This window comes from Oryx dammah, unplaced genomic scaffold (assembly GCF_014754425.2).
Source record: "Oryx dammah isolate SB20612 unplaced genomic scaffold, SCBI_Odam_1.1 HiC_scaffold_23, whole genome shotgun sequence".
In the NCBI taxonomy this organism is placed as follows: Eukaryota; Metazoa; Chordata; class Mammalia; order Artiodactyla; family Bovidae; genus Oryx; species Oryx dammah.
The window spans coordinates 53,082,696-53,095,692 of NW_024070207.1; the positions used below are offsets into that span (position 1 = coordinate 53,082,696).

General features: G+C 49.6%; 1 protein-coding gene across 1 annotated transcript; it reads left to right on the top strand.

The window, feature by feature from the left end:
* Positions 1-261: 261 nt before the first annotated feature.
* Positions 262-1,053, top strand: LOC120881570 (melanoma-associated antigen 10-like). Its single transcript, XM_040265291.1, has one exon. It carries the CDS (start codon positions 262-264, stop codon positions 1,051-1,053), a length of 792 nt encoding a protein of 263 aa, XP_040121225.1.
* The last annotated feature ends 11,944 nt before the right edge of the window (positions 1,054-12,997 follow it).

Consider the following 12,997-nt stretch of genomic DNA (forward strand, 5'->3'; position numbering starts at 1 on the left):
CGGCCCCAGAACCTCGGGCTGTGCTGGCTGCACCCTGAGCCAGAATTTCTCTTCCTCACTTGACAGGGGACTGACCACCAAGGAGGAGTGCCCCTGTGACGCCCAAGAGTAGCCCTCAAGGAAGACCAGTAAGCGGCCTCAGTCAGAGCCACGCGCAGTGTATTTCAGAACGGAGACCATTTACACTCTCTCTCTTTCCCAGGTCAGCGGTCTCCATTTTCCCCCTGCCACACCCACTCTGGGCACAAGACCCCGGTCATCATGTCTGTGGTCCCGATGAATGAGCTCTGCACTTCTGAGGAAGACCTTCAGGGCCAAATCCAGGCCCAGGGCCCAGTGGAGGCGCAGCTCCTAGGGGCTGAGGCGGAGGATGCCTCAGCCCCTCAGGCCTCCTTCCCTCCAGACTCATCTTCCTCTGCCGCCGTGGATGCGGAGATCTTGTTCAAGCAGGCTGTGAATGTGAAGACGGCTGCACTACTGGAGTTCCTACTCCTCAAGTATGGCACCAAGGAGCCGATTTTCCAGGCTGAAATGCTGAATACGGTCCTCAGGGATAACCAGGCCCACTTCCCACTGGTCTTCCATAAAGCCACACAGTGCCTGCAGCTGGCCTTTGGCCTGGATATGAAAGAGGTGGACCACAGAGAGCACATCTATGTCATGGTCCCCACCCTGGGCCTCACCCTCAATGCAGAGATGCAGAGGGATGGGCAGAGCATACCAAAGGCTGGCCTCCTGGTGACGGCCCTGAGCCTGATTCTCCTAGCAGGGGGCCGGGTCTGTGAGGAGGAGGTCTGGGGAGCACTCAGCAGCATGGGGGTATTTGCTGGGATAGAGCACTGCATCTACGGGGAGCCCAAGGAGCTGCTGACCCAAGTGTGGGTGCCGGCAGGGTACCTGCAGTACCGTCAGGTGCCTTACAGCCACCCTGCTCGTTACGAGTTCCTGTGGGGACCCCGGGCCTATGCAGAGACCAGCAAGCAGCAAGTCAAGGACTATCTGCGCAGGGTCAATGGGAGGCGTCCCAGGTTCCTCCCACCCCGGCGTCCATAGGTGTGGGGGAGGAGGAAGAGGGGCCCTGAGCCAGAGCAGCAGCCAGGTTTGCTGTTTTGTAAAAGTGATTGCAAACACTTTCATTTTATTTTGTCACCCTGAACAAGATTACAGGGACTTGGAATATAACTATCTTGGAAATATAATATTACTTAGAAAGAATGAAGAAATAAAATATATTTGAGGTGAGTTCCTCTGTACTTCTTGTCTGTCATTTTCTACAGCTAAACTATCTCTGTTCAGTTGGAGTTTTTCAAGTTATTATTTAAGAAAGTACAAAAAGCCTGATTTGACTTAAAAAGTGTCCCGCTCTGGCTCATTTATTGCGCAGACCTTCATGGAGCCTGTGCTCTGTGGAAGGCCCTGTGTTTACAGTGGGGACACTAGGAAAGGCAGGACACCCCAACACCTAGAGTGGTGATCTAAGAGCTGCAGTCACATGAGGAAGGTGGACAGACATCCCCTAGTTCCGCAGAACAAGGCAACCAGGGGCAGGGCCAGGGGGAGCACTTGAGTGTCGGTGCCTGGTCCAGGGTGGTTTGGGGCTTTGGGAAGCTGGGTTCATTGTGTGGGAGGTGACTGTGATGAGGGTGAATGGTGGCAGCAGCCAGTTATACACAATGTCTTTTGGGTGAGAAGAAAATCTGAAATGGGACACACACATTAGAAGATCCACTTCTGTCCTAGATAAATTTCCTGGGGCAGGAAGGGAAGTTACACTGTGGTCAGGAAGAGTTAGACACACCTTTTTATGCTGCTTGATCTCGGTACACCAAAAATTTGCAAAATGGGGAGGGGTGAGTGGACTTTGGTTTGCTGCACAGTCTACCCAGTCTTGGAGAATATAGTTGAAGACGTCTTGGTAAGCATCCCCAAACTTTTGGTAGGATTATAATGGAGTGTCTTCTTTAACACTGATGGCTGTGCACTTAACCTAATGGATCAGCTTATTCAGGTGGTCAGGCCCTAAAGCCATAGATGAGGGCGGATTACGGAAACCACAGTGGCAAAATGTGCACTGAACTTGAATTCACACACCTCAGAATTCTCCTTGGAGGTGAAAAGTGCGGCACTGTGCATATCCTAGCTAGAGTTTATGAATAAAACGCCCACTGCCCTTGTCCTCTCACTGTCGCTTGTCTGATACCTGCCCTCATGAAGCTCATGGCTGTCGGGGAGCCTAAGGGCACCTGTGGAGGTGCGCAGGCAAGTCCCATCGTGTGGAGGCAGCCGGGACTCCCGGGGGAGACTGTGTCTGGCATCAGGGGGCAGGGGTACCTCCTCAGCTCGCTGAGACTGTGGGCAGCATCACTGCAGAGGGAAGGGCAGAAAGGGCACTGGAGGGAGCTGGGGGACCCCTCCCTGACACTCCCAGGAGCCTTGGAAACTAAATCAGATGTTGCATTTGAAAGTGCCAGCACAGAGGGGGACTTGAAACAGCTGGGGATTCAAGGCACTTTGGCTTTCTCAAAAACTCCTCAAACACGAAGGGAATCGTCTTCATCGCAAGCTACACCTACCGGCTGCCGTCTGTTGAGCACCGAGCACACTCCAGGGCCGGGGAGAGACTCCAGGTCCTTGTCCACATCTCTTCTCCTCTGCTTCCTCGAAGCTGCCTGCAGGGAACATGGGATCCCAGGTAAACCTCCAACAGTTTGGGAACAAATACATGATCAACACACCAATTTAAATACAAAGACAGAAACAAAAACACTTTTCATATAAATAACAGTAGCACATTGTTTGGGGAAAAAGCATCCCATTTGTGCTGATATCTGGGGTGGAAAGATATTCTGGAGGAAGGTCGTGCCACATCCATGGGGCTGAGGTCCCAAGTAGCAGGAAAGGCTCCTTCCTGCCTGACTGATGGAAGCTCTGTCCAAGCGCCATCCATTCAGGGCCAAGGTGAGGACCTGGGCTCCTCCCAATGTCACTGATCTTGGGAGGCAGCAGTGAGTGGTTGAGCAAAGTGACATCTTAATTCCCTGCCTAGGAATTGAACCTGGGTACCCTGGATGAGAGCCCGGAATCCTAGCCAGGAGACTAGCAAGGGCTAGAGGCTGAACGCTACTGTTTCATGGATCATTGCCTCCAGTGAAAAGTGCATTTATCACAGAGGCAGAAACTGTAAATGCAGGTACAGACTTTATTATTAGAAACATAGCACAAGTGGGAGAGCGCCGAAAGACATGGTTTAATTGAGACAGAAGCAAAGCAGAGATGCAATCCTGGAGAGAAAGAGTGTGGATGTCACCCCTGGTGAGCAGGAGCACAGTCAAGAGCCGGTCAAGCCATTTATAGGAGGCAGTCCTTCTGGATTTTTGTCTTCCTTCAGGCCTATCATCTGGTTTCTTTTTCCACACCTGACCTCCCTGGGACACTCCCCTGCGTTCATACACACATCCTTCAGCCAAGATGGATCTCAAAGTGAAGGTTTCCATGAGGAGCAAGACTCATTATGGTGTGGCATTATCCCTTGACTTTTGACCCACAAGAAGCCTTTTTTTCACATGTCTGGTGTCTCCCTTGTCCCCAAAGATGCGGGAGTGGAGATCCCTTTATCCTTTACTGAAACAAGGTTTTGCCCCTCTTTGTCCTTGCCATGACTGTTACTTTAGGTATTTACAAGAGACAAACACTGGCTATCTATGCTGTCTCTATTGTTTTATTCATTTCAGAGAGTAAACAGGAGGCTGATTGTAAGTGCCTAAACTGTAGCCAATATATCTCTTGGGACAGGGAATACTAACATTTGTAAGCATCCAGCCTGAAGCCCACTTCCTTGTGCCCCATGAAATGCAAACAGGAGGCCAATTGAAAATGTCTAACTTGGAGTCCATCCATCCATACTCCTCTGCCTTATTGTGTGATGCACAAATACTTTCTTTTTTAGCTGTATATAGTATACCATTTTATTTATTTATTTATTTTTTACTTTACAATATTGTATTGGTTTTTCCATACATCAACATGAATCCACCACGGGTGTACTCATGTTCCCCATCCTGAACCCCCCTCCCACCTCCCTCCTGATACTATCCCTCTGAGTCATCCCAGTGGGAAATGCTTACTAATTCTGTTCCATGTCTTCGCTGGGACAAGAAGATGATGTGATTTGCCAAAATAACCATCAGGGCACAGAAGCCTTGAGATATACATAGCTTTGTGATTGAGTCCAACACAAATACTTGGGATTCATACTCCTTGAACTTCAGACAGGGCACAGGTATCCCCCTGCCCATGACTTCAACCTCCAAAGGCTAAGTTTCTGTGTCTAACTTGCCTTTCATTCAGTTGTTCACTTCTGGTGCCATTTCTGAGCACAGTGGTCATAGTAATTTTCAGAAGGCAGACATGAAAAGGGAAGACCCTGCAGAGATCAACCTAATCCAGGTGAGAGGGTCTGGCCACTGTATGCTCCCCACATTGATCCCATGAGTAGTCTCTCGGAATGAGCTTCCCCCAGGGAGCTCCTTCAGTGGAGGCCAATTCCAGAGAAGACTTTTTCTCTGAGTCTTCACCCACCAACACCTGTGGCCCTGGGCAAAAGAGTGGGCTAGTGACAAAGAGGAGATCTGGGTGGCACCACAGCATCCACTCTAATCCACCCCTCCCAACACTGACATACACTCCTTTCATCTGGAGAGATTGCCTCATCTGAGGACAGCTCCTTGAGGATTCTGGTTGGTCTCCTCTCCTCCTAAAGAAGCTCCGAGAGAAAGACTGGACAAATGCTGGGCCCTCACAGTTGCAGCAGCTGCTGCACCACAACTGATGGTCACTCTCTCTTGCCTGAGATCCGTTCTAAATCCCCTGTCCTCTCAGCCAGGACCTCGGCCATTTCCAGTGGCTTCCCTGGTGACGTAATACAGACTTTGTCCCTCAGGGTTCTGAAGCCCTGGACCCGACGCCCTTCCCAGACCCTTGCTCTTGGACTTGTCAGGTCACCACTGAAATGGGGCAGGAACCAAGACACATCACCTGGCTGTTAGAGATGTTTCCTCGCTGTCCCCCCTGCGCCAGAGTAACCCACACACTCCTTAGGATCAAGGTCGGCACTGCCGACCGGGATGGGGACAATTCTCTGTGTTTGCTGGTCCCCTATCAGGAGGAGCCCAAAGTGGCCGGGTGGCAACCATGGCTCATAGGTCCGTAGGACTCCTATCGTGTCTCCTGAGGGAACCTTCTTGCTTTGGGAACAGCCTGTCGTGTGTCACCACCAGCAATAGGGTAACCAGTAGCCACTTGAGGCTGGGTATTGTGAACTCAAATGTGCTTAGTGTGTCCCAGGGCCTGGCCTTCTACCTTAACATAAGTGAAGTGAAGTAGCCCAGTTGTGTCCTACTCTTTGCAACCGTGTGGACTGTAGTCACCAGGCTCCTCTGTCCATGGGATTCTCCAGGCAAGAATGCTGGAGTGGGTTTCCATTTCCCTCTCCAGGGGATCCCCCTGACCTAGGGATCAAACCCAGGTCTCCAACATCGCAGGCTGTGGCCCAGCTAGTAAACAATCTGCCTGCAATGCGGGAGACATGAGTTCAATCCCTGGCTCGGGAAGATCCCCTGGAGAAGGGAATGGCTGCCCACTCCAGTAACATACTGTGAAGTCAAATGTGAATAGCTAGATGTGGCTACTGTGGACATCCCTGCTGTAGAACTACAGAAGTTACTCTTAAGAACTGGAAGCACAACTTCCCTTGTGGGTCACTGGGAGTGGTGGCAGGTGGGGTCATGGGTCAGTGGAAGTGGTGATCAGTGGGGTCATTCTACCCTCTGGTTCAAGGACCATGCATCTTACCTCGTGGGGAACTCAGGATGGCAGATGTGGAGCATGTTCGGCCCCTGGAGGGTGACACCCCAGCACCACGGGCTCTCATATCCCAGTGTGCACATCACGTGTGCTTTGTAGAGGTCATTCCTTCCATTGCTCCAGAGGACCAGCAGCTTCTGGATGGTGGGGGCTGAGATAGCGACTTTGGATCCCATGGCCACTTGCCCTCTGAGCCCCTGGTGTGCTGTTAGAGGATCTCTTGGTCTTGGAGGGTTTTCTGAAATACCCTGTGTCAGTCAGTTCTGCTTTCTGTGAGCCCTCAAAGAGCGGTGCCAGACAAGGTGCTGCAAGCAGGAAAGCGAAACCCACATCTAGAATGTGTACCTATCGATTTCAGTAAAGGTGAACCTCTCCTCCTGCAAGGATGGAACTGAGATGTGATCACCTCACCATTAGTGGCTCAAGGATCCTCTGGCAGGACGGTGCCACTGAGGGATTGGTGTCAGTCTCTGTCCAGGGTAGGGCAAACACCTGGTAGGTGCCGTAGCTCATCTGGCCTGCTGGTGGCGCCTGTGCTGCTGAGCCAGATGCAGCACCACCCTTGGCCCCATGGCTCCTCCACGCATGAGAGCACTGCGCAGCCCTGAGGGACCACTGACAGAGGCTGGGCGCTCTCAGTTCTTCAGGCATTGGGTCTTCAGCGATGTTTCTTGCCTCTTGTATGCTGCATGCTTTTGTGAGTAGTGAGAGGCAATGCAGATATCTTCCTTTTGGTGTCCCTTCCTTTTGGTTCATTGATGTACCCCTTCTCCAAACCTACTTGTGGCAGTCTACCAAAATGTCTCATTCTAAGTACCTGACTGACTGGCCAATCCATTTTCCATCGTCTTTAAGCCCAGTCTATTCTTGGCTCGAGCCATTTCCTTTATCCATATATAGTGGATCCCTAGAGGCACCATCAGAAGTTGCATCCACTGGGAGCAGATTTCTGCTCGCCCCCGTCTCTATGGCCACATGTGGTGGAGGTGTACTGTAGAGGAGTTCATTTCCACCTGCAGTTTCAGTTCATCTCCGCTCAGCATTTCTACACCCCCAGGAGCTGGTCAGGAAAGAACTTCCTGGTCCATTAATCTCCAGGAATAAACTGCGGCAGAGGTGCTTGTGACAGATTTGCAGGTCATACTGGGGTTTAGCTCACCTTCTTGTAATCTATGGCCCTGCTTGGGTCTGGTCTCCTCAGAGACACCACTTCTGTTTTGTGGTGGATTACTGTTGCAGTCGCCTCCCTTTGTGGGTCTGACAGAACCTAGCTCATGAGGACCAATGGCTACATGCTGTATGCCGAGGAGGTGGCCACGTGTTCCAGCAAAAAACAAACAAACCCAGCAAAGCAGTTGCTATCGAGTGGGTGTTGGTCCACAGTCCTCCTTAGGAGCCTATAGGTTTGAGTAGGGTCCAGACCGCTGAGGAGGTATGGTGGGGACCACCTGCCTGCATGCTTTTGGTGTTAAGGGTGTCATTAATGTTGCACATCTCCCAAACCAGAGGGAATCTTGGTTTGTATTCACTCTCACAGTCAAGGTGCAGGGAGTGCACTTGGTCTCCCCCGCTCTGATGGCTTCTATACTAATGGCCTTGTGTGCATTCAGGGTGTGTGTGCCCATCATCAAGCACGTCTGTTCTAATCACACATCTGTAGATGGAGGCAGGAGCTCTCTGGGTCAGATCTAGGCCAGAACTCCATATGCTCCTGTGCACACATGCTCCCCTCCACTGCAGACATTGACGGAGTGAAGGCCTGACTATCACTTCCCACAGCATCCCGTTTCTAGACGTCCTCACAATGTTTGCGTCTTTCCTCTCTCGCCCGCGTTCAGTCACCAAGGTGAATGATGTGGGTCTCTTGTGGGACAGACTTGGGGAATGATGGCTGCATACATCTGCCAGGGTGTTGCAGAGTCTTTACTCATGAGGGTCCCTCCTTCCCTTTGGTCAATTTGTTCTGTGTCTGACAATTGACTCAGGTCTGGGAACTGGGGAAGACCTCATGACTCTTTTGGAGCACTCCCCTGCATCCTTCTGCTCACACTACTTTGTTGTCTATCAGAAAGTCAGGAGTCTGTCTGCAATGTGAGAGACCTGGGTTTGATCCCTGGGTGGGGAAGATCCTCTGGAGAAGGAAATGGCAATCCACTCCAATATTCTTGCCTGGAGAATTCCATGGACAGAGGAGGCTGGCTGGCTACAGTTCATGGGGTTGTAAAGAATCAGACAACAACAATTGATCCATCCGTCCATCCACCCATCCCATCCATCTATCTATCTGTGTCCCAAATAGAAAAGTGCATAAAGGAGACAAAAGGCAACTAACAAAAGAAATATAAATGACTAAAAACCTTGAGAACCTTAATGTTTTTAGAACTCAAACAAAGTGTATATTAAAACATTGAGAACATCCAGTGAACGTGGACAGTAGTTAATGTCATGTAGGAAAAGGGAAAACAGACTTGCTCAAGCATTACTGATGGTGATGCACATTGATCTGAGCTTTCTGGAGGGGAATCTGGCAATAGGTAGGGAAAATCTAAACAGGCATAGCCTTATACAGCAATTTCACATCCAGGAATTTATTAGGAAATAACTGGACAACTCCACAAGGACATATGTACAGGGATTTCCAGGGAGAACAACCTAAACCTCCATTTAGAGACCTGGTTAAATAAGTTATGCTACATGGATATCATGAAATTGTCTTTAGCTACCAAAAATGATATAAAGCCATATTTAGTGATATAGAAAGAAGCCTACAATATAATAAGTACAAAAGCTAGACTACAAAAGTGTGCAGTGTGATACATTTCTTTTGTAAAATTTTGTGTGAAGTGTACAAAAATAAAAAAGTCTGGAGAATATATAGGCCAGAAAAAATATTTTTGGTTACCTCTGAATTATAGGATTTTGTTTGAGTTTTACTTTTTCATATGTTTCTGCATTCTCTGAACTTTAGGTAATGAACATGTATAACTTTTGAAATCAGATAAAATCAGTAATGCTGAAATGCTCTGAAAAGTGGAATGAAATGCTTGGTCAGGAAACTTCAGTAGAAAGGTGATCGCTCTTCCCTTCCATTCCCACCTGAAGCCAGTGCATCAGAGCATCTCCAGATGGAATTATGCTTCAACTGTCTCAGGCAGATGAATATCTATCCTCTTTCTTAAAGTTTCCAGAAAAAGAAGCTTCAAAATTCCCTATGACAATTCATTCCAGAGTTGATCAAATCCGTCTGAAAAAGAAATTTCACCTAATGTTTAATCTGAAACACCTGTGATTTAAGCCACTGCATTTCTGCTTCAATTTGCAGTGAAAATAGGATCTGGTGGCTGCTGTTGGTCCTCAATCAGTTCAGCTCAGTCATGTCTGACTCTTTGCAAACCCATGGACTGCAGCATGCCAGGCCTCCCTGTCCACCACCAACTCCCGGAGTTTACTCAAACTCATGTCCATTGAGTCAGTGATGCCATCCAACCATCTCATCCTCTGTCATCCCCTTCTCCTCCCACCTTCAATCTTTTCCAGCATCAGGGTCTTTTCAAATGAGTCAGTTCTTTGCATCAGGTGGCCAAAGTATTGGAGTTTCAGCTTCAGCATCAGTCCTTCCAATGAATATTCAGAAACGATTTCCTTTAGGATGGACTGCTTGGATCTCCTTGCAGTCCAGGGGATTCTCAAGAGTCTTTTCAAACACACAGTTCAAAAGCATCAGTTCTTCAGTGCTCAACTTTCTTTATGACCTAACTCTCACATCCATACGTGACTACTGGAAAAACCATAGCTTTGACTAGATGGACCTTTGTCGGCAAAGTAGTGCCTCTGCTTTTTAATATGCTGTCTAGGTTGTTCATAACTTTTCTTCCAAGGAGCACGTGTCTTTTCATTTCATGGCTGCAGTCACCATCTGCAGTGATTTGGGGAACCCCCCAAAAGTCTCTCACTGTTTCTATTGTTTCACCATTTATTTGCCATAAAGTGATGGGACTGGATGTCATGATCTTAGTTTTTTGAATGTTGAGTTTTAAGCCAGCTTTTTCACTCTCCTCTTTCACTTTCATCAGGAGGCTCCTAAGTTCCTCTTTGCTTTCTGCCATGAGGGCGATATCATCTGCATACCTGAGTTTATTGATATTTCTCCTGGCAATGTTGCTATGCCAACAGGAAGCTGCTTAAAAACAGTCCCCTGAACCCCAAAGGGACACGATTGCAGGCTGGAGACAAGGTGTCATGGAGCACTTTTTTCTGCCCTTGTCAAGCAACGGTAAGTCCCCAAAGCAGATGAAAGGCCCCAGCATAATTTTCCTGGTTCTCTTCCCCATAACATCTTTGTGCACCAAATTTATCCCAGCCTTTCAACTCATGGAACCCTCCCTGCTGTCCCAGCGACTGTGCACTGTTACTACACCCAGAATACAGATGTGAAAACTGAGGCTGGAAAAGAGTCATCACTGGCTCAAGATCTTATACCCTGGGCTCTGTGCCATGATGCCACAATGCCAAGGACAAACCCAGGCAAGGACACTGATCTGGGCTGCTCAGCCCTGCACTGTGAGGCTGATGGCCATATACCCTCATGGTTAACTGGGGTAGCTGGAGGGTGACCAGGGCACAGAAGCTGGGGTGGGCATTCAAGGGACAGCTTCCAGATCATGGGCTGGCAGAAAACCACAGTTTTGCTCAGGGAAAACATGGCTTTTGCAATTTTGGGTCCAGGTTAATCTTAAGAATATGATTAGCTACCAAGCATTGCAAGTGAGGGCCGGGTGCCACTCTCTGAAGGCAGCTTTCCATCCTGTCCAAAGTTAACGCACAGGCTTCTCTGAGACAGAAGAGGCTGCCCAGCAGGGCAAGCAGCACCAGCAGCAGCACAATGCCCTTTCTGCCATCTCCTCTACCTGCTTTTCCTATCAGCACTTGAGAAGTGTGCTATGAAAGCAAGTCAACGAGGTGAGCTTAATGCTGCTGAGCTTCCGGTGTCATTGACTGTATCTCAAAACTAGAGACTCCTGAATCACATTAACACCCCAGCATTGTGTTGCTGGACCCAGGTTTCGTGAGGCTGTAGTGGGAGACCGCACAGGACTCCGGATATCCTGAAACAAGATGGTGTATAGGTTTCCGGAATTACAAACTAGTGAATACACGTGCTTGCCAAGGGTCCTTCCTTTTTTTTAGCTCTGCTAAGTCACTTCAGTCGTGTCCTACTGTGTGTGACCCCATAGACAGCAGCCCACCAGGCTCCCCCGTCCCTGGGATTCTCCAGGCAAGAACACTGGAGTGGGTTGCCATTTCCTTCTCCAATGCGTGAAAGTGAAAAGTGAAAGTGAAGTCGCTCAGTTGTGTCCGACCCTCAGCAACCCCATGGACTGCAGCCTTCCAGGCTCCTCCATCCATGGGACTCTCCAGGCAAGAGGACTGGAGTGGGGTGCCATTGCCTACTCCCTTTTTAGCTCTAGGTTCCTCCCATTTCTGCCACAGAAGAACATGGTTGGTACCAAAATATTCCACATCCTGAGGCAGTTTGGCAGATGGCGGGGTGTGTAGTCATCCAGGTTGACCTGGGGCTGGCCCTTAGTCCTGCCTGTCCCAGGAAGTGCATCCTTGTAGGCTGAAGGCTGGAGGAGGGTAATGCATCCAACATCCCTGGGCCTCTGTCAGTCCTCTGAAAGTGTTGGTTCTTATTGGGGCTGGGGTCACGTGTGCCTAATGTTTTGTCCAAAAGCCTTGGGGGCCACAAGAGTTTAGGGATTTAGAAACCATTAACAGGGAGGCAGAGATCATCAATATGCAGGCAGGGTCTGGCAAACACACTGACATGGCTGCAGTGAACCATGAGACTGTTAATACCAAGTGGGCTACATAGAGAAAATTCGGGATACTATAAATAGCTTCTTGGTATCATCCACTTTTGGTGTGACTACCAAAAGGGTTTAGATCAAGTTGCTGAAAGCACTTGGCTGCTGAAGTGTTCTGGGTGATGAAATGGTGAACAGAAGGTCATGGACCTGAGGCAGCAGGCAGATGTTAACTCTTGCACACTTCAGGGAAGAGGCTTCCAGCCTTATGGATTCCTGGTCATGGTACAGCCCCCAGTTCACAAAGCCTGTCAGTTTGACTCAGCTCACACTGCCTTCTGTCCCGGGGGCCACTATATACATCTCTGCTCAAAATCCACCAGTGGCCCTCAAGTCCCAACCCAGGCCACATCCTATAGGACCTTGGGGACTGGGGGCTGATGGTGTCCATGTTCTCCTCCTTTCCGAGTTGGAGGCTCTTCACTGTCTGCTTGTCTCCCATTTGCAGGTTTCAAGGCACAAGCCTGCATTCCCGCTCATTCTGGGGAAAGTTCTCTTGGGAAAAGAGATGCCCCTTCAACCACTATTCGTAGTAGGTGCTTTCTGTTTTATCGATTGCTTTAATGTGCTTTCATCTTGTGACCTCCTCACTCCTATCAGATGCACCGACAAATAGGATTATTCCTAATGGGGACATTTCACACTGTGCTCATCCTTCAGATAAAGAAAGGGAGACTCATAGAGGGAGTGAATGGCTGAGACACACACTCTGGCAGTGGTGGTGCTGGGGATCACTCCAGGTTTGAGATGGCAGAACGCAGTGTCTGCTTCCTCCCACACTGCCTCTGTGGAGGACCAGAGCCTGCCCAGCCTACCTGGGTAGTGCTGCACATACCAGCAAGCAGCCTTGCCTCTGCAAGCAATGGATGAAACTTCACAGCACATCAGAGTCTCTAGAAATCCTTTGCCAAAAATCCCTTGGGGGACTTGAACTGATGGTGTCAGCTTGGCGACCCTACACAGACTTGCCTGTTCCAGCCACAAACCTGGGCTCAGTTCCCTCCATGGGTCTGACCTATCAGGGGGCCCTCCCCCCATTTCCCAGCCAAGGAGACCCTCTTCACTACAAGGCCCGATCCAGATGGCCCTCCCATCTAAAAACCCCTCCATGGTCCTTTGATGTTAGTCAGTGGTTGGTTCCCCACTCTTCATGCTCCCCAACATCTGCCTCGTCTCAGGCTCTGCACTGCACAGGTCTGCCTGGAAGATGCACTCCAGCCTCCCCACCTCCCAGCCCTGAGTGATGCAGGAGTGAGTGGACACCTGAT